Source organism: Pan paniscus, chromosome 9 (assembly GCF_029289425.2).
Source record: "Pan paniscus chromosome 9, NHGRI_mPanPan1-v2.0_pri, whole genome shotgun sequence".
Classification (NCBI taxonomy): Eukaryota; Metazoa; Chordata; class Mammalia; order Primates; family Hominidae; genus Pan; species Pan paniscus.
In genome coordinates, this window is record NC_073258.2 from 100,638,769 (window position 1) to 100,664,290 (window position 25,522).

General features: G+C 35.1%; 1 protein-coding gene across 1 annotated transcript in view; it reads left to right on the top strand.

Annotated features, from left to right (window-relative positions):
- Positions 1-25,522, top strand: part of CNTN5 (contactin 5) — a 1,328,674-nt gene that overhangs the window by 785,347 nt on the left and 517,805 nt on the right. The window contains exon 4 of the mRNA XM_034933581.3: positions 9,423-9,644. Within this exon, the coding sequence (XP_034789472.3) occupies positions 9,423-9,644 (222 nt within the window). The remainder of the gene's footprint in view (positions 1-9,422; positions 9,645-25,522) is intronic.

Here is a 25,522-nt window from a genome sequence, read left to right on the forward strand (position 1 = left end):
TTCTTGTATCTTGGAACTATCAAAGTTTAAATGCCTGACTCTAGTGCTTTAAAAATCGTGAATTTCATCCTCTGCATATGCTTTTTGCTCTTGAAGCTACAACACTGTAAACTTTACACGTAATACATTACTTGGAGAAAGTGCTGAGTTGAGACATAGAGTACATCTGATTCAGGCTATTTCAAACTCTCATATGCCATAGATGCAGACAACCAAATTGAAATGATGCACATTATTTATAAATTATTAACCATTTCTAAATATGCTCCACACGACTGGCTTTGCTGAGGTGTTTCATCCATCCTTGCAAGCTTCATAAAACAGTAGCAGACCAAAATTGCAGAGTTAACATTAATTCTCATCAAAGAGAGGACAGCCTTAGCAATTACTTTGAAAAAGGTCAAGTATCAGATTTCTTTATGCTGACTTTGATGCCAAATGGAGTCACACTGCAGGCTTGGATATTGTATGTCTTCTGTTTTTTTCTGTATACTCTGTCATGAATACATAGTGCCACTCTTTGCTGTCTGATATATAAGTTGATGATGGAATATTCTCAAGAATATTATGCTCTCAGGAGCATCACACATCATTTGGTACTATAATTTGTTTATATTTTTATACAAGAGCTTAAATAGACATTTAAAATCAAACTTCAAAAGTAGGGAATACATGATTTATATGAATATCTGTCATTTCATGACTTGTGGGTGTTGCTCACTCTTCTGTACCAGTAAAACTTAACAGCAATGTGTCGGGAGTCGACAGAAAAGATTCAGATACAGAGTCCAATAGTGATAATACAGTTTTATCAATCAATATTTTAGGAGCGGTAAATTTTCTTGTAAACATACCTCTCATATTTAGGGATGGAAATAGAATTCTGAAGTTTTATTGGTGTCAGAAAATTCAGGAATATTTTGATGATAGCAAGTGATTAAATACTTTAAAATATATTTTTATCATATTGACATTTTATTTTATCTTCTTCATAAATATTGCCATAAAGAATTTTAGTTCTGCATATTCTAATCCATTATTTTATTAATATTTTATTTATAGTATTTATATTTTAATATTATAACTATTATATTTATAATATTAATATTTTGTTAATATTATTCACATTGGATGGCAATGTTATGATCTCTAAAATGACCTTTTATTTAATGGAAAAGAATGCTATTAGTTCCAAGGACTGCAAGTGGTGGCAATGTCATTCTGACTTAATGGAGTACAGTTTTATTAAATAATGCAAGTTCAGTTGTCCCAGGGTCAATATATCAGGAAATATTTAACGAAGGTATTAATATTTACTCCTACCCAACCTCCAGCTGGAATTTCATGGTGTGAGAGCACCAGGTTAATTGAGTTTTATCACAAAATCTCTGGGCCACTTTAGAAATAACTTTAATACATGCTCCCTAAGGTCTAACCTACAAAAAGTGAGAAAATAGAAAAAGAAATGATTAACATGTAACTAGATTTAGCTGACATCTTCAGCATAGTTATTTATTAAAAGACTGAGCAACTGATGAAAATTTTTCTCTGAAAAGAAAAAGGTATGGATTTGAGGAGAGTGGGTAAGATGCTAATTATCCGTCCTGTATGATGGGAGAATAAATGGACCAGGAAAGTGAAGTAGTATTTCCTGGAAACTCACAAGGCCTACTGGAAGTCATTTATCACACATTGAGTTCTTCCTTTCAAACCCTGAACAGGAATATGGAGAAAAGATGGGTACATGTTGCTTTAGCCAGTAGAATCACAAGAATATACACTTGTGGAGTTTTCTGTAGATACATAGAGTCTATTCATATCCAAAACTTTTCTTTTAGAATTTGTTTTTGGGAATACACCTGTTAGGAAAATAAAAAATGTAATCATTTCCTTTCCGCTCTTCACTTTTTCAGTTCATCAGGGTAAAATGAATATGAAAATTCGGTATTCATATTCTCATTTTGTGACCCAGTCAAAGCTGGAAAGGGTAAACTCAGTATTCAGTTATACCCACAAGAGTGGTACAGGATAATAACTAAACTCTAGATAATAATAACAAAAATAATATAGAAAATGTATTGAGTTCTTACTATCAGGCAAGCATAATTTTAACTGTTTTCTGTATATTACTTTATTTGATCTTTACAACAATCTATGAGGGAATTCCTGTTGTTATCCTCAATCTAAAGTCAAGGAAGCTAAATCACAGAGCTATTCTTATCTTGCTCAAAGGCACAGAGATATTACGATGTGGAATCCAGATTTGAATTCATGCTATCCGACTTTGGAACCTCTATTGCAAACAGATTTACTGACAGAGCTAATCTCACACAAAAATTTCATTCAGTAAAATGAGTGGCCAAGATGGAGGAGGAGGATATATGCATCGTAGCCAAGCGTGGAGCTTTTATTCCCAGGAACTGAGCCATGATGGCGGTACTGTAAGAATACAAGATGTTGGCAAGTTTTCATTCAAAGGCACTCTGCTTTTTTTTTTCTCCTTTATGTTTATTACATGTATTATAATTCTTGGTTTTATAAATTTTTAGAATAATTTTGTTTGTTTAATGTTCCTCTACTAATATTTTACCAGTTAGTAAAATCTTACCAATTTACCAGTTGGTAAAATCCTCTACCAATACTCCCAGATTGTAAATTCCACAAGTCAGGTATCATCTGTGGTTTATTCATGACCATATCACCTGTTCCTAACCCATCGTAGGCATTCATTAAAGAGTTATTGAAAAAATATCAATGAAGGTTGAATGAGAAAACTTGGAAAAAAGAATGTTAGAGGTTGCTGAAAGAATGCGAGCGATTATGTGTACAAGGAGTCTGGTCCAGACCCCATCAGAGCATCACTCAATATTTCTATTTCACTGAGCCTCTGAATTCTGAGCCTAAAATTTAGATCAAACCTACTCTGCTATTTTTTTAAGTGACAGCTCTTAGGGTGATGAATAAAAACAGTTTCTGAATCCTGAGTATGATTTACCAAATGGTCTATCTGAGAAGGCACCTTTCCATGACAGAAGTGTGGAAATTGTTAGGATCTGAAGCAAAACCACAAAAAGACAGTAGAGAGGTTTTTGTTTTGTTTTGTTTTGTTTTGTTTTACTAAAAGTAGGAGTTTGAAAGAGCATAGGAAAATATTGGAATATCAAAGACAGAAGTGAGTTCAAGTAACTGAGACTAAAGATGAAATTCCTCTGGGAGGGAGTTGATGTCTGTGAATAAGATCATTTAAAGGGTACTTTAGATAGAGAAAAATGTTTCCTAGGGTATGCCAACATTGAGGAGACAAAGAAGAACTAGAAAAGGAGATAAAAAGTTTCCAGTGAAATAGGGATAAAGACATGAGGTTGTGGTATCTTGGAATTACATAAAGACAATATTCAAAGGAAAAAGAACTAACTGTGTCATACACTCCTAATAGATTTAATGTAGCGAAAAATGGTCCTTAAACTTAGCAATATCTTGGTAATTTTTATCTTTAAAGAGAGACATTGTGGAATGATACAACAAGAGATCTTATAAAAGTTCAAGGGAGAAAGGGGGGATAATAATGGAATACTTTTACCATATATAGCACTTTTAAGGAGTCTTGTTGTAATAAAAATTAGGTGAGAGAAATGATAAGGTCATGTTAATTTTAGTTAAAAGAGAACTTTTTATATAGTTATGAGAACATTCTAACAAGCATACAAAAAATTGATACTGAAAGAGAGACAGAAGGAATCATCTAGAGAGATGTCCTTGAACAGTGAAGATGGAATGGAATTCAATATACACAAATACAGGGATTGGCCTTTAAGAGATGTACAGACATCATTAATGTGACTCAGCTCATATTAATGAAACAAGGCTGAGTGCATGCGTGTACAGGCAGATGGTGGGAGCATGTGAGGGACTGTCTCTTCTGATTGCCTCTATTTTCTTTATAAAATAGGAAGCAGCATCATCAAGAAGGTCAGAAAGGTATGGGTTTGAGGAGAGAGGCTAAGATGCTAATTATCCATCCTGTATTATGGGAGAGTAAATGGACCAGGAAAATGAAGTAGTGTTTCTTGGAATCTCACAAGGCCCACTGAAAGTCGGTTATCACACATTGAGTTCTTTCAGCATAATACTGTATTCTTTGGCTACAGAGTATGTCGATAGTTGGACTTAAATTAGCAGGGGAGAGAGTTAGCCTGGGAAAAAAACAGTCCAGGGTGAAGAGCAGTGTGCCTGAAGGTGCATTGAAGGAATTGAGTAGAGTTACGAATTATGAACTTTAACCTGGAAATGGAGGGAGTTGAGGAAATGCGAGCAGGGTGAAAGAGAGTGAAAGAGTGTTAGGATCAGTAGATTGTAGGTCTTGAAGTAGTTGAGATGCCAAACAGAAAGAGATGAAATTATGTATTAGTCTGTTCCCACTCTGCTATAGAGAACATCCCCAAACTGAGTGATTATAAAGGAGAGATTTAATTGACTCACAGCTCCATGTGGCTGGCGTGGCCTCAGGAAACTTACAATCATGATGGAAGGCAAAGGGGAGGCAGGCACCTTTTTCACAAGGTGGCAGTAGAGAGAATGACTGAAGGTGGATCTTGACAAACACTTATAAAACCATCAGCTCTCATGAGAACTCACTATCACAAGAACAGCACGGGGGAAACTGCCCCCCTGACTCATTTACCTCCATTTGGTTTCTGTCTTCACACCTGGGGATTATGAGGATTACGGAGATTATAATTCAAGATGGGATTTGGGTGGGGACACAAAGTCTAACCATATTAAATAATATAAGATGTACAGAAAAACTTAAATGTAGCAAGGGGATGCAGCTATATTCCACCCTCAACAGATTTCTGCATTTGTTAAATTAATTTAGTCTCACAAAGTTGAGCACTAGACAAAGTCCTATCAATGAAACAACATTTCCCACTTATTTATGCTAATATATTTTCAGAGATGAGAATCCTCAGAACTAAGACTGAGGAGTGGGGAAACTCTGAGGATATGTCATAGAAAAGGGCTGGGCAGCTAAGAGGGCACCAAGTTGGACAGTTAATATCCCTGAGAGAGGAGGAGACCCCACAATACTGTAAATCAGTTGCACTAAGACCATACGACCGATGAAAGCCACTTTCTAAGGACTGGGCTTATTTGTCAAATAGAATGGAAATGGTAATGCAGGGGGTTCCAGACCATGTCCAGATCTTGAAAAGGCCTCTTCATCTCTTATATCTGAACTCACTTTTACTGAAATCTGTGTGCAGTGCCCTGTGTGGAGCAGGCAGGTAGCTATGATACTGCTGTGTGCACACCCTCTGCAGGACCATCTTCTCCACACTTAAGCCACTTGAATTGATTTAACAAAAGTGGGTCTCTGTTGAGGATGAAACATAACTGAATCCACTTTCTCTGTTGAAATTCAAGTATTGGCATTTCTGTCTATTTCATCTTATTATTCTATCTCTTTTTGTCTAGGATCCCAACTCCTTCATTACTTAAAATCGACTGATTTTAACACCCTTTCAGTTTCTGCACCTTGCTCCTATTTCCTCAATTCCCTCCCTCACCGGGTTAGAGTCCGTGGTCCATAACATTATTCACTTCCTTCAGTGAGCCTTCAACTACACTGCCCTTCACCATCAATTATTTTCACAGACTAACCTCTCTAACCCCCAATTTAAATTCAACTATTAATAGACTATAGCTAGAGAACACTGATCTTCAAAACTATTGAATGCTTCCTTGTCTGTATTGAAAGACTTTCGCTTCCTTTCACTTTGTGACATTCCACTTTCCTACTTTTTTCCTTCCCTTTCCAGATTCGAGTAGCTCTGCTTTTCTTCAAAAAAAAAAAAACGCTAATGTTGGTCAAAATTCCATTTTTAACACCCTATTTCTTATTTCACATACTTCCTTGGCAAGCTTACCTATTCTCAGTTTCAATAACCATCTATTTGGTTACCATCTCATAATCTCTCTGACGAACCTACATCTCCCTTACGTCTGCAGAGTCTTAACATCAACATGAATGTCCTGGAGGCACCGTAGACTCTCCATGTGTCTAAAACTGAATTCATGAGCCTTTACCTCAAGCTCTTGCCTTTTCCTGCATTCTTATCTATCTTCTAGTGGAGGCAACCTTGCCTGATTTTTCACTTTTCTTTAGTGCCTCCAATCAAATAAACCAATAATCTTATTTACTATTCCCATACGTATTATCTCCCTATTTCTGACCAATCTTTGCCTATATTACAGCTTTAGACCCTTGAGTCATCTTTATTTGGTCTTGTTCAAATATGGCACTACAGCCAGAGTGATCTGTCTAAAACTTACGTTGCTCTCCTTTCAAAGCTGTACCAGTTTAACATGACATGCTAGACGTTTCATCATCCGCACCTTGTTTACTTATTCAGCCTTACATGTCCTCCCACCTCTCTCCCTCATACCCTGCACTCCTATTTTAATCCACCAAGCAGGCCATGGTGCCTTTACTTTCTAGGTTTTTATATATTTTCTTCCCTGTCTAGAGTATCTTTCTTTCCCTACTGAAGACTTGACTGAGCTAATCACTAATGAACTTTCAGGACTCAGTTTAGATAGAATATCCACTGGAAAGCATTTTCTGATGACTTAAAGCTGAATGAGAGTTTTCTCTACCCATGCGGGGAGCCCATAGGTCCTTGAATTTACTTTTATATCACATGATAATAACATTGTATGAATACTGCCTTTTTTTCCCACTAGATCATAGCTCCTTGAGGGCTAGGGCAGGATTATTCACTTTTGTTTCCCTAGCATTTGGCACCTACTAAGTTGTTATCACATGTTTGTTGAATGAATGCTTGAATGAATGAATGAATCAATTGCCACATTTCTAGTAACAGCTTTGGGTTCACATTAATTGATGAAAAGGGAATCTTTACTGCAACAGATAAAACTGATTACATAACAAAGGAAGATCTGGTGTAGTGCACTTAGCCAAATTAGCATTTGTCTCATCTCTGTATGGAGTGGCACAAGCCCATTTCTGTACCACTTAGTATTTGGTTAAAATATGTATAAGATTTATAGCCACAATGATGTTCCTGGCCTTTCTAAACCTCATTATGGCCTTTCTACTTTCCAAGTTTTTCATTGACTATTCTTATCTGGCTTTAAGAACTATAAACAACATTATCATACTTTACTGTAATTGTAAACACTAGTCTGGGATATTTGTTTTTTTTTTTTCCTTTATAAATGAGCAGGGCAGAGAGTTAAAACACAAAGCAATACATTGCACTGAGAAATGAATAGGTTCAGAAACTACAACTACAAATTACCTTAAAGGAAAACTCATTCACTTTTCATTACCTTACACCTCTAGGTGCCAAAACTTGCATTTAATTCCATGTTTTAAAGGAGACTTTATGTCTACCCATAATCTGTTCACATATAGTTTGCCCAAGGGAGGTTAGCTCTTTTCAGTTAAAATTGATCCACCTTCATCAGACTTGTGGTTGACCCGCAAAGAGTCAAGGACATGAATCTCTTAACACCTCCTGATGGTCTTGGGCTACACATATCATGCTCATTTTAAGTGTGGAAAACATCTAAAAATATACTTTTTAGAGTTTCAGAAATATCATATTTACAACTTCACAGAACAGAAAATATTAAACTTAATTTGATGCTTAACACCTAAAGTGTTATTTTCAAATCATAGAAAAATGCTTTTTGCATTCTAAAATATCTCTGTAAGACAGCATAATTATTCTAAATAATTTTAATTAATTATGAGAAAGCTTACTTACAGTGATACATTTTTTAATCAAAAATTTAGTTAGCAGTGATTAAGTTTAAAGGCCAGATACTCTGAACAAAACTACCTCTTTTTTTTGAGACAGGGTCTTGCCCTGTTGCCAGTCTGGAGTACAGTGGCATGATCGCAGCTCACTACAGCCTAAACCTCCCAGGCTCAAGCAATCCTCCCAGCCCAGCTTCCCCAGTAGCTGGAGCTACAGGCATGTACCACCACATGTGGCTAACTTTTTGTACTTTTTGTGTAGATGGGGTCTCACTTTATTGCTTTTGCTGGTTTTAAACTCCTGGCTGAAGTCATTCTCCCACCTCGGCTTCCCTGAGTGCTGGGATTAAAGGCATGAGCCGATGTGCCTGGCCACAAACTGCCAGAGTCTTAGAAGTATTTCCAAGATCAGCAAATTGTCCAGCTTAATTGATACGGTACATATAAAAAATTTCCAATTCCTTATTTCTCTTTAGAGTTCATCATAATTAGTTTGTATTTTTTTAAATTTGATCCATATACTAAACTTATTGCTTCTTATGGACATAAAGGAAAGTTAGTTCAATCCATTTTAGGCAGGATGCTCAACCTTTCTAACCAAACACCTTAGGAATTAAAATATGAAATTTATCAATAATCAATAAAAATGAAAATTTCATCGTTTCCCCACTTAATAGTATTAATCTGTACACATTAGATAATAAAACCTAGAAAATAAATTTCATTCATTTTTTTATGTTCCATAGTGAATCTGACTACTTTTCAAGAACATGAGGTATTACTTAGAGCCTAGTCAAAACACATGTGCTACATTGAACACACCTCATACTACATAATAAATTTTAGTAAATGAAGTTCCTATCTATGTTTGTAGAATATAAGTGAAATGTTGGTTTCCTCACTGCATTTTAATAATAAGGAAAGAACTGATCTACGTGAATGGGTATTGTAATATTAAGGTAAACTTTTAAAAGTTAATTTACAAATTTTCCTGACAAAGTATAAAGCTTGGGCTTTTGACTGTCTTCCCTTCTTTCCTACTTACCTCTCTCGACTGTCTTCCCTTCTTTCCTACTTATCTCTCTCTCTCTACTTGCTTTCTTCCTTCCCTTCTGCCATCATTTTTCCTTTTCCCTCTCCTCCCCTCCCCTCTTCTCCCCTCCCCTCCCCTCTTGTCCCCTCTCCTCCCCTCTCCTCCCCTCCCCTCCTCTCTTCTCCCCTCCTCTGTCCTCCCCTCCCCTCTCCTCTGTCCTCCCCTCCCCTCCCCTCTTCTCCCCTCCTCTGTCCTCCCCTCCCCTCCCCTCTCTTCTGCTCCCCTCCCCTCCCCTCTCTTCCGCTCCCCTCCCCTCTCTTCCGCTCCCCTCTCCTCCCCTCTCCTCCCCTCCCCTCCCCTCTCCTCTCCTCCCCTCTCCTCTCCTCTCCTCCCCTCCTTTCCTCAATATTATAGCTAGTAGAATTTTCAGAAAATATTAAAAAATATAAAAGTAACATTTTTTCACACTCTCACTGTAATCTGAATTTGCTTGCAGCTCCAAAGAAGGGTTTTAGTAATGTCTTCAAAAGAAATAATTTTCATAAGAAAAAAATAAACTAGTTTCCTCAAAATTCAGATTTTATTATATTTTTTCTCTTACAGAGTATTCAAAAGCTCTTCCGGGTCTCTCCACTTCATATGCTGCTTTGTTAAGAATTAAGAAGAGTTCATCTTCATCTCTCTTTGGTTCCAAAACCAGACCACGATACAACAGCCCTTCATTAGGAACACTGAGTGCTTCTTCACCCAGCTGGCGAGGGGCAGCTCAGAATTATTATTCCCCCATCAATCTTTATCATTCCTCAGATGCCTTCAAACAAGATGGTAAGTGTCAAAGGAAAATGGCTCCAGATAGAAGAAAGGAGGCAAAGAAGACTTATTTAATACTGTTGCAACAGAGATCAAGACTATTCCAGTAGGAGAGAGTGATTGAACTCAACTCTGCTAAAAATGAAAGCAGGAGAGTTTTTAAAGCTGGGGTGAGCTAGTAGAAAACTGGAGGATGTTAGGGGAGATACTGGTAAATGTGACTAGGCCATCTGTTTTTATTGATTGGTGCTTATTGAAGTTAGGCTACTACCTTCTCATAGAGACTGGGAGATAGAGACCCTGTTTCTCGATGGTTTCATTTCAAACGGAGAGCTCCCAGGCCTTGAGACAGACACTACTGGGTTATAAAAATGACAAGAGCCTGTGTTGGTTGTAAATTAGTCTTCTTTTCTAAACATCTTTAAAGGATTTGTATGCATTATTAAATTGCACTCTATACCAATTATAATTTAGGATTAAGACTAAATACTCTCATAGAATGAAAGTAAAAATAGACATTTTTGGAAGGCCAATTTGACAGTGAATATCAGAAACAGACCTATCCTTCAATCCAGTGGTTTTATTTCTGGAAGTGTATTCTGTGTAAGAAAATAATAAACAGAGCACGCAAAGATAAGTATATACTTAGCATTACTTATGGATGGAAAATAAGAATAAATCTATATATCCAACACTAAGATATCAGTTAAATTAAGAACTGCTCTACAGCTATTGGCTTTATAGTTTGAACAACATTTTCTAGATGTTCTCTACCTTTGTCATTTTTGGATCTATCGACGAAATAATGCCTGGTTCATTAACAGCAAGACAAACTGGCACCTGTTATTACTAGTCTCTGTCCAGTCTATTTTATATAGATATGCCATTCAGTTTTCTCAACACATATGTGAAGTAGATACTGTTACTGCCTTCTATAGAAATGAAAACTCTGGGACAGATAAGTATTTTTCACAAGGTCACACTGCTAATAGGTATCATAGCTAATTTTCATTCACATCAACAATGATTTTAAGACTAGTACACTTAGGCTGCATTTCATTTATGACTGATGAAAGAATAAACGTTCAAAGATACATCTTGAAGGAACTAAGATATGGGAAAGATTCTGGGAATGTCAGTTGTTAGGTTGTGGTGCCAGGTGCAGGCAAACTTATCCTTTGTGATTATACCAATTGTTGCCATGTGCAGCATTGTCTCGTAGTGTTGGCATCTAAGTTGTATGTAAGCATGGTGTTAGAACTCCAGAAATATTTTATTTTCCAAAATACTTACATTTAATATAAGTTTTTAACTTTCTATTACCTTAAGCCTAATATGAAACATATTTTCTTTAGGCATTATTATCTTGTGGAGTGGCATTAAGGTAGAAAATCAAGTGATCAGAACTGTGATCTACTTTTATAGTCGGTATAATTTTCAGCCAACTAGTGTTCTGCCTCTTTGTTCTCTTGTATCAAATGGAAGTTAAGGTAGTCACAATGGTAAATATAAGTATGAATTCAAATCCATGAAAATGATGAGAAAATAAATATTGGGACATAAGATGGAGCCAGCTGTGAGAACAATTCAAGGTGTCTACTATTAATGCCTGTACACCTACTGTGAACTGGTCCTATTTTGGGTAATTAGCAGACAGAAAAGAAAGAAAATCTGGTCAGTTACATATTTCACAGTATTTCAAATATTAAAATGGAATCGTTATTCAGTAAAAGCACAACTCTCTGACACTTTGATTAGACAATTTTTTTTTTCTGGAAGATCATCATTAGGAGTTTATTATTCGGTATAATGGCAAGTGACCTGAACATCACTTTTACTGTACCCGTAATAATGAGTTTCATCTGTTTCAATAAAGGCAGATGAAACCCACACAGAAACAACAAAATGAGAAGGAGTAATTCTCTAAAACTGTGCTACTCAATCTTTACAGATAAAACCCTCATTAAAATAAGACCCCCCTTCAAAGATTGAGGTAGGACAAGATAATACCACTTACAAAAATCTCCCAGGTGATGGTGATGGTCTGTGGATGATACTTACTGAGTGGCAAGGCTCTAGGCTGGAAACCAATTTAATATAATTTGGTCCTCTGCTAATCTAGTTTAATCCATATTTTAGAGTATAAGGAAGAATGGATAATCTCAGTATTTTCCAAGTAATCTTCCATAACTACTGTTTTCTCTTCTGAGCATTTTATAAATCTTAGCTAGATGTGACTTTGAGTTCTTTTTCTCTGACAAGAGTCTGACATATGGCTTTTGTCAGGTAATTCCCTTTAGCCTTAATAGAGAGTAAAGCTGAGGTTGACATGCTCTTATGAAAAATGAGAAAACTAACAGAGCCTGAATAGAAAGTCATCCCACTCCTGTTCAGAGTTAAGCCAAGAAGTACCCCAGACAGAGCAAAGATTTTCATGAAAAATATAAAGACTCAGCTTGCAGAGCAATCTGGGGAAGCACTTCTACTTCCGGATATACAACTTGGAGAAACCTTCCCATACAAGTACGAGGGAATAAAACGCATCTTCGCCGCAATAAGTTTAAGAGTAAAGGTTGGAAACAGATGTCCATCAGAAGGGGAATGGATACGTTGTATTATTTTTATTTAATGGAGAACTAAAACTGTTAAAGTGAATATAAAGAAAATGGATAGACCTCAAAATAGAGAGTGAACAAGGTAAGTTATGGAGTATTATATATAATATGATATCACTTATGTAAAACAATGGAAAAATATATCCTATTTATGGATACACATAAGTGGTATAATTTTAAAACATGAACTTGAGATAGCAAGTTGACTGCAGTGCTTATCACTGAGGACAAAGGGAGAATGAGAGCAGGAAATAAGTACCAGGAGAGGGTATATACATTATCTCAACTTACTGATACTTTATTTCTTGAAAGAAAAAATCTGAAATAAATATAACTCCTGTAGTGACTAGACACTAAAATGTCTTACTAAAATTTACAAATCAATAATTCTCATAATTCTCACTTGGCATTTACAATGTAATCTCTCACTTTATCTGTTGGCTATGGCTATTAACTTGCTTCTGGAGAACAGATTATAAATAAAGTAATGGGATATGACTCCCAACAATGGGTTACAAAAGCCACTGGCTTCCATCTTGTTTGTCTTTTTTGCTTTCTGGCTTGCTCATATTAATGGAAGTCAGCTCGTGCTGAGAGCTGTCCTATTGACAGGCCCACTGGGAGTGGCCTCTGGCCAACAGCCCAAGAGTAAGTGAAGGACTCAGTCCAACACCCCTAAGGAATTCGAATCCTATGAGTAGTCACGTGAGTGAGTTTACACGTGTATCTGTACCTATTTGAACATTGGGATGAGACAGCCTCCCACCTTTTGAAAGACACAGAGCAAGGGTTGAGCCATACCTGCTTCCCTGACCCACGAAGGCTGTGAGGTAATAAACACATAATCTTTGTTCATTTTCTGGGTTTCCTTTCTACTATTTTAACTATAATTCTATATTTCTGCAGAAAATCATTCTCATAGTTTCATAGCTTTAAAGTTTCCTTTACATGTTTCATCTATTTTAAGTTGCTGTGTCATCTTGTGATTATCTCAACAGGTTGGTATTCTTTTCTAGGAAGCCAGTTCCTATATTCAGCCCAGATTTGTTTATTCAGGTCTTGATTATGCATTCTTCTTTGTTCTCCTTTATATTTTCTACAAGGCCTACTTTTTAGTCCTATTTGTAATATAAACAGATGCTGCAGAGAAAATCTGAAAAAAAAAAAAAAAAAGGGAAATGCTGCAATTAGAAGAGATATAATTCCAATTGTCCTACTATTTTACTTGCTCATAGTTTATATTAAATGTATTATTCTTTATTCATTACATTAGAAATTGTCAAATATTGAAAACATAAAGGAAATAATAATTTCATGAAAGTGTCTTGTGACTATATATTAAGTTTATTAAATTTTAATATTTTTCCAAATTTGTTTCAGTATTTTTTGACATAAAATTAAAGCTGAGAGTTCTTGAGTATTTTCCTTGGATTGTGTCTCACACTTTCTCCACTCTTAGAGGAATCACTATACTTATTTTGTCATTTACATGCATATATTTATATTTCTATATGTAGGAAGCCTATAAAGTACATGTACTGTTCTTTAAAATTTTCATGTCAATGATACTGTGTATATCAGTCATGATCCACCTTTTCTGGATCAACATTATATCCTAGAGATTCAGGTATCTTGGTATCTTCAGTTCTAAGTTCATTTCATTTCCTGTAAAGCATACCACACTAGGACTCAATTACATTTTCTTTATTCATTCCCTTTTTGTAAATATTTAGATTGTTTTAATTTTACATTGTTACATGTCAAATGTATTTTTTCATGCCTCATTGGTAATTGTATTATAAGTATTTTAGGAGTGCAATTTTTATATAAAAGCATTGTAACATTTCCAGATACTGTCAAATTGCTTTCCAAAGTGATTGACACTTCTACCAACATTATTGTATAGGTGTTCATATTTCTCCACATTGTCACCAACATAAAATTTTTTTGGCAATCTCTTGAGTATAGTATACCATTTTATTGTGGTTTAGTTTGCATTTTCTTGACTAGTGAGGTTGAAATTTCATGTAAATATTGGACATTCTGGTTTTTTCTAATGCATATTTCTTATTCATATATGTTGACTGTTATTTCTGTTAGAATATTTTACTTACATTTAACTGTAGGAAATTTACAAATCAGTTGGTCACTGGTTAAATGCATTGCGGATATATTTTCTCAGAATGTAACTTAACTTTTTACTTTGTCAGTAGTACCTTTTGTTAAACAGAATTTTTTGATTTTGTGTAATGAGATATAGCAATATTTTCCTTTGTAGTCTGTGCTTTTCATGTCCTAAAAAAAAAAACCCTTTTTACCTTAAATTTTTATTTCCTTCCAAATTTAAATTTTGATTTTCATATTTAGGTGTTTAAACCACATGAAATTATTTTTGTATATAATATGAAGTAATTACCTGATTTTATTTGTTTTCCATTTTTGGAGTGGTATGTATTAACCAATGTCAATGATCTCCACTGATTTGTGAAACCACTCCCTTATATATGTTAAAAATATACTTTAAATCCTTCAGTAACATGGTTTAATTTTTTGGAAAGTAGTTTTCACATCTTTAAGTTTATTCCTAGATCTCATACAGTTTTTGTCTCCTCGAAAATAATAATATAGTAAGAATAGCATAGTGTTTGTTAAGTTGGTATATAGAGCCCTATCAATCTGTTACTGTTGTCTGTTATTTCTGTTAGTTCTTGCTCATATGGCCTTGTCTAATAGTATGTGTTAGATACTATATTTAGAAAAATTGCTTGTAAAAATAGTTTGTAAAAATTGCTTGTGTGCTTAGGAGGAAAACAGAAAAGGTTTGGTTAAAAGTAGCCAGTATCTGCCAGACTCTTTAATTTCTTTAGGATGTTTTCGCTTTTCCCTTGCTTTCCATTAGATAGACTGTTTTCTATATGTAATTCCTCTCTCTTGTATTTTTTTTGCATCATATGCCTATTTCTTTTGTGATTACCATTAACTTAGTCTGTAGTGATTATCAGTAATGAAATTAAGAAATTTCTCAAGTATAACGTTATTTGATAATTTTGTTGTTTCAAACATATGCGTGCTTTAGTGTTTTCTCTTTTACTAATTTTACTTTATTCACAAAAATATGTTTAAAAATCAATAATTATATTTTCTGTAACATCACTATCTATAGTCATAATTTCTTATAATTTTTCTCTGTGTTCACCTTTTGGATGAAGCATATTTTGTGGTAAAAAGGATATCACTGTGACAAACTATCTTAGTCTTTATCTGTCTGAAAATATCTTTATTTTGCATTACTCTTGAGTGATAGATGGTTTTGGAAAGTGTAAAATTTCTAGGTTGATAGTTATGTTCCCTTTGTACTTTAAGTATCTGCTGGCCTCTTTTGTAGCGGGCAAGTTTATCAATCTAGTTGTTATTTCCTTTGTTAATAGACTGCCCTGTGGAAGTTATTTTTTTCTAATGCTTGCCATTTTGTACCTTTACTATGTACTTTCTAAAAGTAAATTTATTTTTGCTTATTCACCCAGCACTTAAGAGACAATTCAAAAGAAAATATAATATAGAAATGTTATAATTTCAAAGAAAATACAACATCTTTCTTTTCAAATGTGCAAAATCCAGCTCTTTTTCTGATTCGTCTATTCTTCATTTCTACACTTTTTTGTGTTATATATGCTTACTTAGTTTAAGGAAGTCCATTCCTGAATTTGTATTTTGGAGTATCGTAAGCATATTTATTTTAAAGTCCTGATAGATATAAGTGTATTTTATCTGGGATAAGTTCTTATTCCTATTATTGACTTTGGCTTTTTTTTGCAATATAGAATTTTTTATCTATGTTGTAATTTTTGGTTTTCTTTGCAAGTACATGTGGAAAGGAAGTATTTTTATTATTTTCCCCCTCTCAACTCTGTGCTTTCCTCTTATTTTTAACCAATTTATGGTCACTGCCATCTTGTCCTTCCAAACTGTAGATAAGAACCAGTTCTTATAATGACATTTTGAGGCATTACAGTTCTGTTGGGGCTATTGAGATTCAGTCACTTTCCCTGGGAATAGCTTAACTAAGTTCACAGTCAAGAAGCTATATCTGCCTTCTTTCATCTTTGCAAGTCCACACCTTTCAATGTACTGTAGCCTCACATGCTCACAGAAACAGACACACATACGTACACACAAAAGGCATCCAACCTGTTGTTATAGGTATCATGACAGAGGTACAGTATTATTTGGTAACATAGAATAGAGGAATCAAATTTAACCTGTGTTGTATGATCGGGTGAAGCAAAATTGAGGAAGTGATACTGGATCTAAAATATACTGCATGTGTAGAAGTACATTATAGATAAAAGAAATCATGTGTTCAACGGCAAAGGGGTAAGAGAGAACACTCCTATGTTTAAGGAAACTGCACGTTATACTTGTAGCAAAGTATGAATGGCTGCAATGAAATTATAAATAGGCTTCTTGTTAAGGAGTCTAAAAATTGTATCTGTGTTAACAGCAAGCCTCCATTAATCAGTGGAATCTTTTTAGCAGCAGTTGCCTGAGAGACCTCTGAGCATGCAGATTTAAAATAATAATAAAGTCTCTCTCATGGGAGGAAGGAAGTAAGGGGGGGATCAGAAAGATGCTTTCACATTTATAAAGGAAAAAACTGATAATTATTTCAAGGAAAGCAGTAGTAGCAGAGATAAAGAGAAAATAATAGTTGATCACTCTGTATTCTACTAGAGTCTCTCCACATAGATGTATTTGGTCAGAGCAGCTGTGTTCATTGATTTTTTGCTTTTTGTTTTGTTTTGTTTTTGTTTGTTTTAATGTGAGACAGGACTTCACTCTGTGGCCCAGGCTGGAGTGCAGTGGCCTGATCTTGGCTCACTGCAATCTCTGCCTCCAGGGTTCAAGCGATTCTCTAACCTCAGCCTCCCTGGTAGCTGGAACTACAGGCACACACCACCACACTCAGCTAATTTTTGTGTTTTTTTGTAGACATAGGGTTTCACCATGTTGTCCAGGCTGGTCTCAAACTCCTGAGCTCAGGCAATCCACGCACCTTGACCTCCCAAAGTGCTGGGATTACAAGCATGAGCCACTGTGCCCAGCCCATTCATTGGTTCTTTTTAAGTTTTATTATGTCTAATTGTCTTCTGTCTGTCCTGAAATGTTTTCAGCATTATAACAGCAATAGCCTGAATCCATTATAGAATTCCAACCATGTGAGACTAAATTAAAAGGTAAAATTTAAAACAAGACTAGACTAAATTATTAGAGTAAATGCCAGAAGAGACATGAGCAGCATATAGTGATAACACATATTTTTGTTAGGTCTGTTTTGGCCCAGAAACATTTTCATAGAGACAAAGTGTATATCTGTAATAACTTACACATAGCTTTGTTTCCAATATTTTAACAAATATTTTTAGAGGCTTATTAACAGATTGGCTCTAAAAAGTAGCTTGAATGGCTCCTTTATACAATTACTTTACCTCTCTTTAGTATAATGATAACAGTAATCAAAATGCTTTCTGAATGTTTGTGACGCAAATTTTTACGCAGCTCTCTCGACTATTTTTCTTTGATCGGTCAATAACATATGTAGAATAGGATTACTACTGTGAACATAAAACACTATCTGTACAAGTTTATTAAACAGAGATGTACTTTTTACATTTTTTCTGTAGGAGATATTGGCCATCTACTGTGTGCAAGCTGTACATTAACTCATCACAAAAGAGTTATTTTAATCTCTAAAGTTTTGAAAGTATTTGATAAGTATCATGATTGTATAGCACATTCATATGTATTATACTTTCTATTTGAAATAGAATAAAATAATAATAGTTATATAGATCTTCAGAGATATGTACAATGATTTTGGTCAAGTACTAAATCAGTAACGTGAATAGCTCATTATAAGAGTAATTTGTGAAAAAAAACTTTATGAGCCTTTATATAATGGCTGCTGCTTCTTTGTAAACTAATGATAGCATTCTGTCTTAGTCCATTTTGTGATTCTGTTACAGTATGCCACAGGCTGGGTAATTTAAAATGAACAGAAATATGTTGGCTCACAATTCTGGAGGCAGAGAAGTCTGATAAAAAGGGCTAGAATCTGGTGGGGACATTCGTGCTGTGTCATCATATGGTGAAGATGGAAGGGCAGAGACAGTGAGAGCAAGAATGGATAATGCAATTGCAACAATAATGGCCTAGCCACCTCTTAAAGGTCCCACCTCTTAATACTGTTACAATATCAATTAACTTTTAATATAAATTTTAAAGGGAAGCACCTTGAAATCATAGCCAATACCCCATGCTATTTTATTAAATAGAAAGTAAAGTATCAATGAATATGAAATAGTTTTTGTTTACACATGCATAATCATGGAAGCTTTTATCCAAATTTAAGTAAGATACATGGAAAACTAAAAGAACCTTTCATATATTATTTTACTACACTCAAGAGAATTTACATTATTAAAATCATGTATCTTTATCTTCAGTGGTCATGTTGATGATGTATTTTAGTCACAGATATTAAATTTGATTATAGTAGTTGTCTTAAACAATGACAAATCCCATCTAAATGTGAGCTATTTAAAATATTCCCATATTCATGGAACGTATCTGTACTTGCTATATTCTATTTCCAGTGAGAATTAGAAAACATCGTGTCTGATTCCACTTTATAGTAGTTAGATCATTTTAGCAACAAAAGCTATTCCATTTAGAGCAAATTTAGTGATTGTGTTGTGATGTTTAAAAAGTGTGATTTACAAAAAAAATAAGGAAGCTTTTGGTTATATTTTAATTAGCTCTATTCTTTTACAGATATTCCCTGGTGATACACTTAAAAAAGCATCAAAATTTTTAGTGATCTGAAATGATGAAAATACATATTCTAATCTACTTAAAAATATTTGGATAGAGGTTAATCTGATAATTTGCTATACATATGGTGACATTTAGGGAGTACAGAAAAAGGCTGCATTCAGAATTACTGTGTTGCATGACGATGAAAACATGGTTGTGAATATTGTGGACCGGTCCATATTAGGCAGAGAATTCATATGTTATACTTTGGTCATCCCCAGGCTTTATGATTGAAAATAAGAAAGGCACAGTAGTCAGTCACTGATACTTGATTGAGGTGAGGAGCTAGACATAGTCAATGAATAAAAACTTCTGAGCTAGTCTTATAAAATAAAGAAGAGAAATGGAGCAGTACCTGGAAAGGTGAGTGCTGCTCATTGGCGTTGAGCAACCAGAAAAGTCCTCAGTATCTACTCTGTTTTCAACCCAATACTGTTATTTTGGATAATAGCTTTGATCCCTTGAAATTGTGTCAATGCAAATGTTTCATAGACCTAAGAGGTATAATGTGGTTTAAAAAGGAATAACTGAGTTGTTAATAATTATTCTAAAGTAGTTATTTGAGTACAAAGAGTGACATTTAAGTGATTTAAAAAATTGACCAAGGTTTAAAGTAAAAATATGCAAGGTAACATAGGTTAATTGAAAGCTCTTATGAGTTAACACCTCAGACACATGCAGGATATATGCTTTCGGGGGACATAGGCAAGGATTATTAACCAGAACTGACACTATACCTGTTCCTCCCTCTATAAATATAAACTGATCCTTGATTTCATCTGTTTTTATTGTTGTTATGATTTTAGTAGGAGTAAACTTAATTAAGTGTAGGGTGCATTTCATTCTTCTATTTGTGATGAGATGGTTAGGTTAAGATATTTTATCTTTGCAGAGAGGCAGTCTGGATTAGGAGTGATTCAAATTAGATAGGTCAGACTTTTTTCGGGGGCGGGGAGCATGTTCTTCTGTTTGTCCTGATTCAGAGACTACAGTGCTGTTTTTGGTGGGGGAAATGGTGGTCCTTAGAGGAAGCAAATTATTTTTCTGCTAAGGCTAAGCACATAATTTTGCTCTCTTTAATTCCCTCAACGGTAAACACAATCTGCACTTTATAAACCCTCTGTGTCTACGCAAGCTTTTAAAATTTTTAGCACTGTCTTCTGACAATTGGAGGATTCCTGCATTTACAAATTTGTGGCCTTATGTCTTCAGTACTTTTGGCTAAATTTTATCATGAACATGATTTATTAACAGATTTGACTTGGCACATGGGCAATGGCATCCTGATTGAAAGCAACCCCTTTGATGACAATTTTCTGTTGTTTCCTCAAAATACTCTTTGCTGATAAATTGTTTGAGAGACACAAGCACAAAATGTGATCTTTTATGAAAATAAGAATTCTCCCTCGGAGGGGGAAATTGTATTTTATTTGGATGACACACTTCTAAATAAAACACATCATGTCAGTTTCCCCAATTTAAAAATTGAGACCATATTCTAATAATAACTTTACAGTCTTATGACCATTCATCAAAACTTTATGACTTTATTCTGCTATTGTAGTCTTAATTTTAGAGCCATTTATTATTTTATACTTAAATGCTTTTTCACCAATTTAAGTATATGTGATGTGAGCAAATACCATTTCATAGTCTCCTGTTTATTCTCTTTCAGCACTTAGAGCAGTGCAAGGTTACTGGGAGCTTAACAAATATTAAGTAAGCAGGAATCTATTTGAGGACTGCTTCATTTTTCTTGAAATCTATAGGCTGAATTTCTATACCATGATAGTATATTTACTAAATATTTTTGAACACAATAGTGTATTTTGGATTACAAATGGAAAGGAGAAAAGAATAATGTCCACCTTCAACAAGATGACCTATTGGTTTGGCATCCTGTGAATCTTAGGTTGGTATAAATGTAATTGAGGTTTCGGACCATGAATTTTAAATCATTATAACTAGGCTCCAATACATCTTTATTAATCAAAATAGGAACCCACCATTTTTGCTAATGAAAAATAAATTTGTTTATTCCTCTAACGTAATAATCCGTGCTTCAGGATTCAACAAACTCTTGGAAAGCATTTTCTGCATCCTCCTGGTTGTGGAAGTGTTTTTCCTGCAAAAAGTTGTTGAGATGCTTAATGAAGTGGTAGTTGGTTGGCAAAAGGTCAGGTGAATATAGAGAATGAGGCAAAATCTCATAGCTCAATTCGTTCAACTTTCGAAGTATTGCTTGTGTGACACGCAGTCAGGCATTGTGGTGGAGAAGAATTTGGCCCTTTCTGTTGACCAGTGCCGGCTGTTGGCGTTGCAGTTTTCGGTGCAGCTCATCCATTTGCTGAGCATACTTTTCAGATGTAATGGTATCACCAAGATTCAGAAAGCTATAGCGGATCCAACTGGCAGCAGACCGCCAGTGACCATGACTTTTTTTTTGGTGCAAATTTGGCTTAAGGAAGTGCTTTGCAGCTTCTCTGTTCAACCACTGAGCTGGTCATCATCAGTTGTCTTATAAAATCCACTTCTCATTGCATGTCACAATCTGATCGAGAAGTGGTTGATTGTTGTTGCATAGAATAAGAGAATATGATACTTCAAAATGTTATTTTTTAAAATTTTGAGTCAGCTCATGAGGCACCTACCTACTAAGGTTTTTCACCTTTCCAATTTGCTTCAAATGCTAAATGACTAGAATGGTTGACATTGAGTTCTTCAGCAACTTCTCGTGTAGTCAGAAGAGGATCAGCTTTCATGATTGCTCTCATTTGGGCGTTGTCAACTTCCAATGGCCAGCCACTAAGTTCCTTATCTTCAAGTTACTCGTCTCCTTTGCAAAACTTCTTGAACCACCACTGTGCTGTACATTCATTAGCAGTTACTGCACAAAATGTGTTGCTGATGTTATGAGTTGTCTCCGCTGCTTTATGACCCATTTTGAACTCGAGTAAGAAAACTGCTTGAATTTGCTTTTTGTCTAACATCATTTCCATAGTCTAAAAAAAAAATCAAGCAATAAGTCATTAGCAAAAAAGCAAGAAATGCCCATTGAAATGATATATAACATAACCACATTTAACAATGCATTCCAATATCCAATGGCAAATCCCAACGAGGCAAAAACTGTAATTACATTGGCATCAACCTAACACATGGAGTTGGTGCACTTTGATTGTTATCATAAGTGATGATATTACTGCATCCTCTGACCTCTCTTTTATATCTGTACGAAAGTGACAAAAAACCTATTAGACTTTAACTTATGTTGTGTTTACAACGAATTGCTACACTACCCATGAAACATTCATCAATATGCTTGTTAATAAATCGTGCTCTTCAATTCTTAGAAATACTTGAAGGTTTTATAGTTTATACTTGTTTAAGTTTCATAAACTTCATTTCAATGTTGAAAGGCAACTTAAAAGAAGATTTGGACAATTTTTTTAAGAATTCATCTAAGATACTTGGTGCAAAATTTTTTCTCACCTTGTAACTATTTATGTCATCATAAAATATAATTTCCAGTTAACACTTCAAAATTTCTTGAAATCATCACATAAAATATACTAATGATCATTAAAAGGGCATTTCTTAAAATTTTATTGGGCATGATAGGCTGCTATTTCCTTTATATTATATTACTGAGACACTTAGTTTACATTACATGAATAAGCTAGTCACAGACATAAATTACAGCTAACCAGCAGGCAGAACAGTTGCAGTCTGGCATTAGATGTAATCCCTGAGAAAAATAAGCACAGAAGTTGATGTAGATGTAATCCCTGAGAAAAATAAGCACAGAAGTTGATGTTAAAAAGAGGATTTAAGCCTGAAAGACAGATTTAGAATTGAGGGAGACATGATAATGTTGGGTCATGATCCAATAAAACAATCGAAACAGTGATCCAAAACCAAAAAGCAATCCTTTCTGAGAACCTGGCTGCGGGAGTCTCAGATGGATGATACTTAAAATGTCTTGATAGGAAGGAAGTTATAAAGTTAGTATCTGGGTAGCCTATCAGTAAGTGGCAGAAGTTTCAGAAGGAGCTAGAGAGGACCGGACACTAACTTGATCCTAGGACAGGACTCTATAAAGGAAACTATTGTCTCCATAACAAGATAATATACAGACAATCCCTAATTTAAGGCAGTTTGATTTAGAATTTTTTAACTTTATGATGGTGTGAAAGTGATATGCATTCAGTAGAAACCATACTCTGAGAACCCATACAACCAATCTGTTTCTTACTTTCAGTAGAGTGTTCAGTAAATTACATGAGATGATAAAACTATATTATAAAATAATCTTTGTGTTAGATGACTTTGCTTAACTGGAGACTAATGTGAGTGTTCTGAACAACTTTAAAGTAGGCTAGGATAAACTCTGATGTTCAGTATATTAGTTGAATTAAATGCATTTTTGAATTATAATATTTTAAATTTAGGAATACGTTTATTGAGGTGCAATCTTATTGTAAACTGAAGAGCATCTGTAGTACTGCTCCTAGAAACTCCACTTGGAGATAGGTAGATGGGGCTTCCAGAGTCATAATTTATAGTAGAACTTGATCATCCTGTTCAAGACCCTCTTGTAGAAGACTCTTGCCAACACCAGGCTAACTTTAGGCAGCCGTTGTCTCCTGTTTCTTGCCCTAGCTCAGTGATTCCCAGTTGCTGTGTTGCCTCCTTCTTCGTGTTTCAGACATTTGTGGGGGTAGTCTCAGTTATTCAAGGATGTAACTTTCATTTAGATAGTAGAGACCAGGAATTCCAAATGTCCTATAATTGCAAAGCACAGTACTCTTAAGTGTCCTGACAGGCATTTTTGTGAGTGAAAATTCTCTTTATAGTTATCTGGTAAAATAATCTGACTGGATATTTCATTACCTATGTGGTATTTTTAAATATAGTGGATATTTTAATGCAAACACTGTATGAATTGCAAGATTACACTTAGTTTTGTTCAGAACTTAACCAGAGGTTGTTGTCCATTTGGAAAACCTACTACCTAACACCAGTGCCTCTCATGACACTTGGGTCACCAATTGTAGACATCTGGATTGGTTTGCATTTGTAGATGCTGTATTCACGGGGATTTTGTGAACAAAAACTCTTGATTGCTTCTTTATGTTGTCTATTATAATTCTGAAAACTTACATATTGAAAACTTATTGAATTAAATATTATTTTAGGCTGGGCACAGTGGCTCATGCCTGTAATTGCAGCACTTTGGGAGGCTAAGGTAGAAAGATTGGATTAGCCCAGGAGGTTGTGGCTGCAGTGAGCCATGATTGTGCCAGCCTGGATGACCGAGCAAGACCTTGTTTCAAGAAAAGAAAAGACCAAACCACAATTTTACAGCAAATGATTGCACCTTTATTTGTCCTTTTTAAATCATTTTCAAAAGAATTACCCATAGGTAGTTAGAGTATTCATTAATTTCATTTGACAATCACAAAGGAAGAGCATAAAATAGTTATGATTTAAAAACTTTGAGAACTGCTAGATGGATGTAAGATACTTTTTCTCCATTCCATATTGTTTTTCTCAACTTGCTGAGACTAAGATAGTTGGGGTTACTACTAAGGCTCAGGGATAACAAAACAGTAAGGGAAAAACAGGAATACATATATATGATTTTATAATTTACAAGTTTAGTTTAAACATCTCTGATTTATGCTACTGTAGATGACTGCCTCCACAGCTAGCTCTTGGCTTGCCTCCACAGTCAAGACCATCTTGCCCTAACCACTTATTTGATACCTTGTTTTCCTAATGTAAAGCTGAGAGAAAGCTATCCAGAGTAATTGAGGAGTTTCCCTTCTTATATATCTACCTTCCATGTTTCAGTTAACTGTTTGAAGACCTATTGCTTCCATGATGCAAACTCCTCTCAAAAAGTTTATGTTCCCCTCCAAGGAGACTCTGTCCTTTACCCAGATTATTGAGTCCTACTTTGCTGTACGTGGTTGCCCTGTGGCGGGTAAGATCAGTACCATCACTACCTAAAATTGGTTCAGATGCAGAAACTGATGATGACGCACATGTTCAAAAAGGGTATGAAGAGATTTATTCTTCGTAACATGAGGCTTTCTGAGAAGACACATTGCTATGAAAACAGCCTGAGTGAAAAAAGGAATGAATGACTTGGATTTCTAACTGTGGTTGTGAGGTAGGGTTGGGATGAGGGTTCCTATGTGGGCCAGGGTTTGTGTGGTGTAAACTTCTCCACTGGAGTCGGGGCAGGAGGTGCCCAACTTCTGACCTTGCCCAGAGGTGAGGCAATAGGGAAAAGGCAAATAATGTGGCTCGAAAGGTGTCAGCAGTCAAGAGCTGACATAATGTCAGACTCTTAATTACATGAGTCTATAGTGAATGTCAGTCATTTTAAAATCCAAA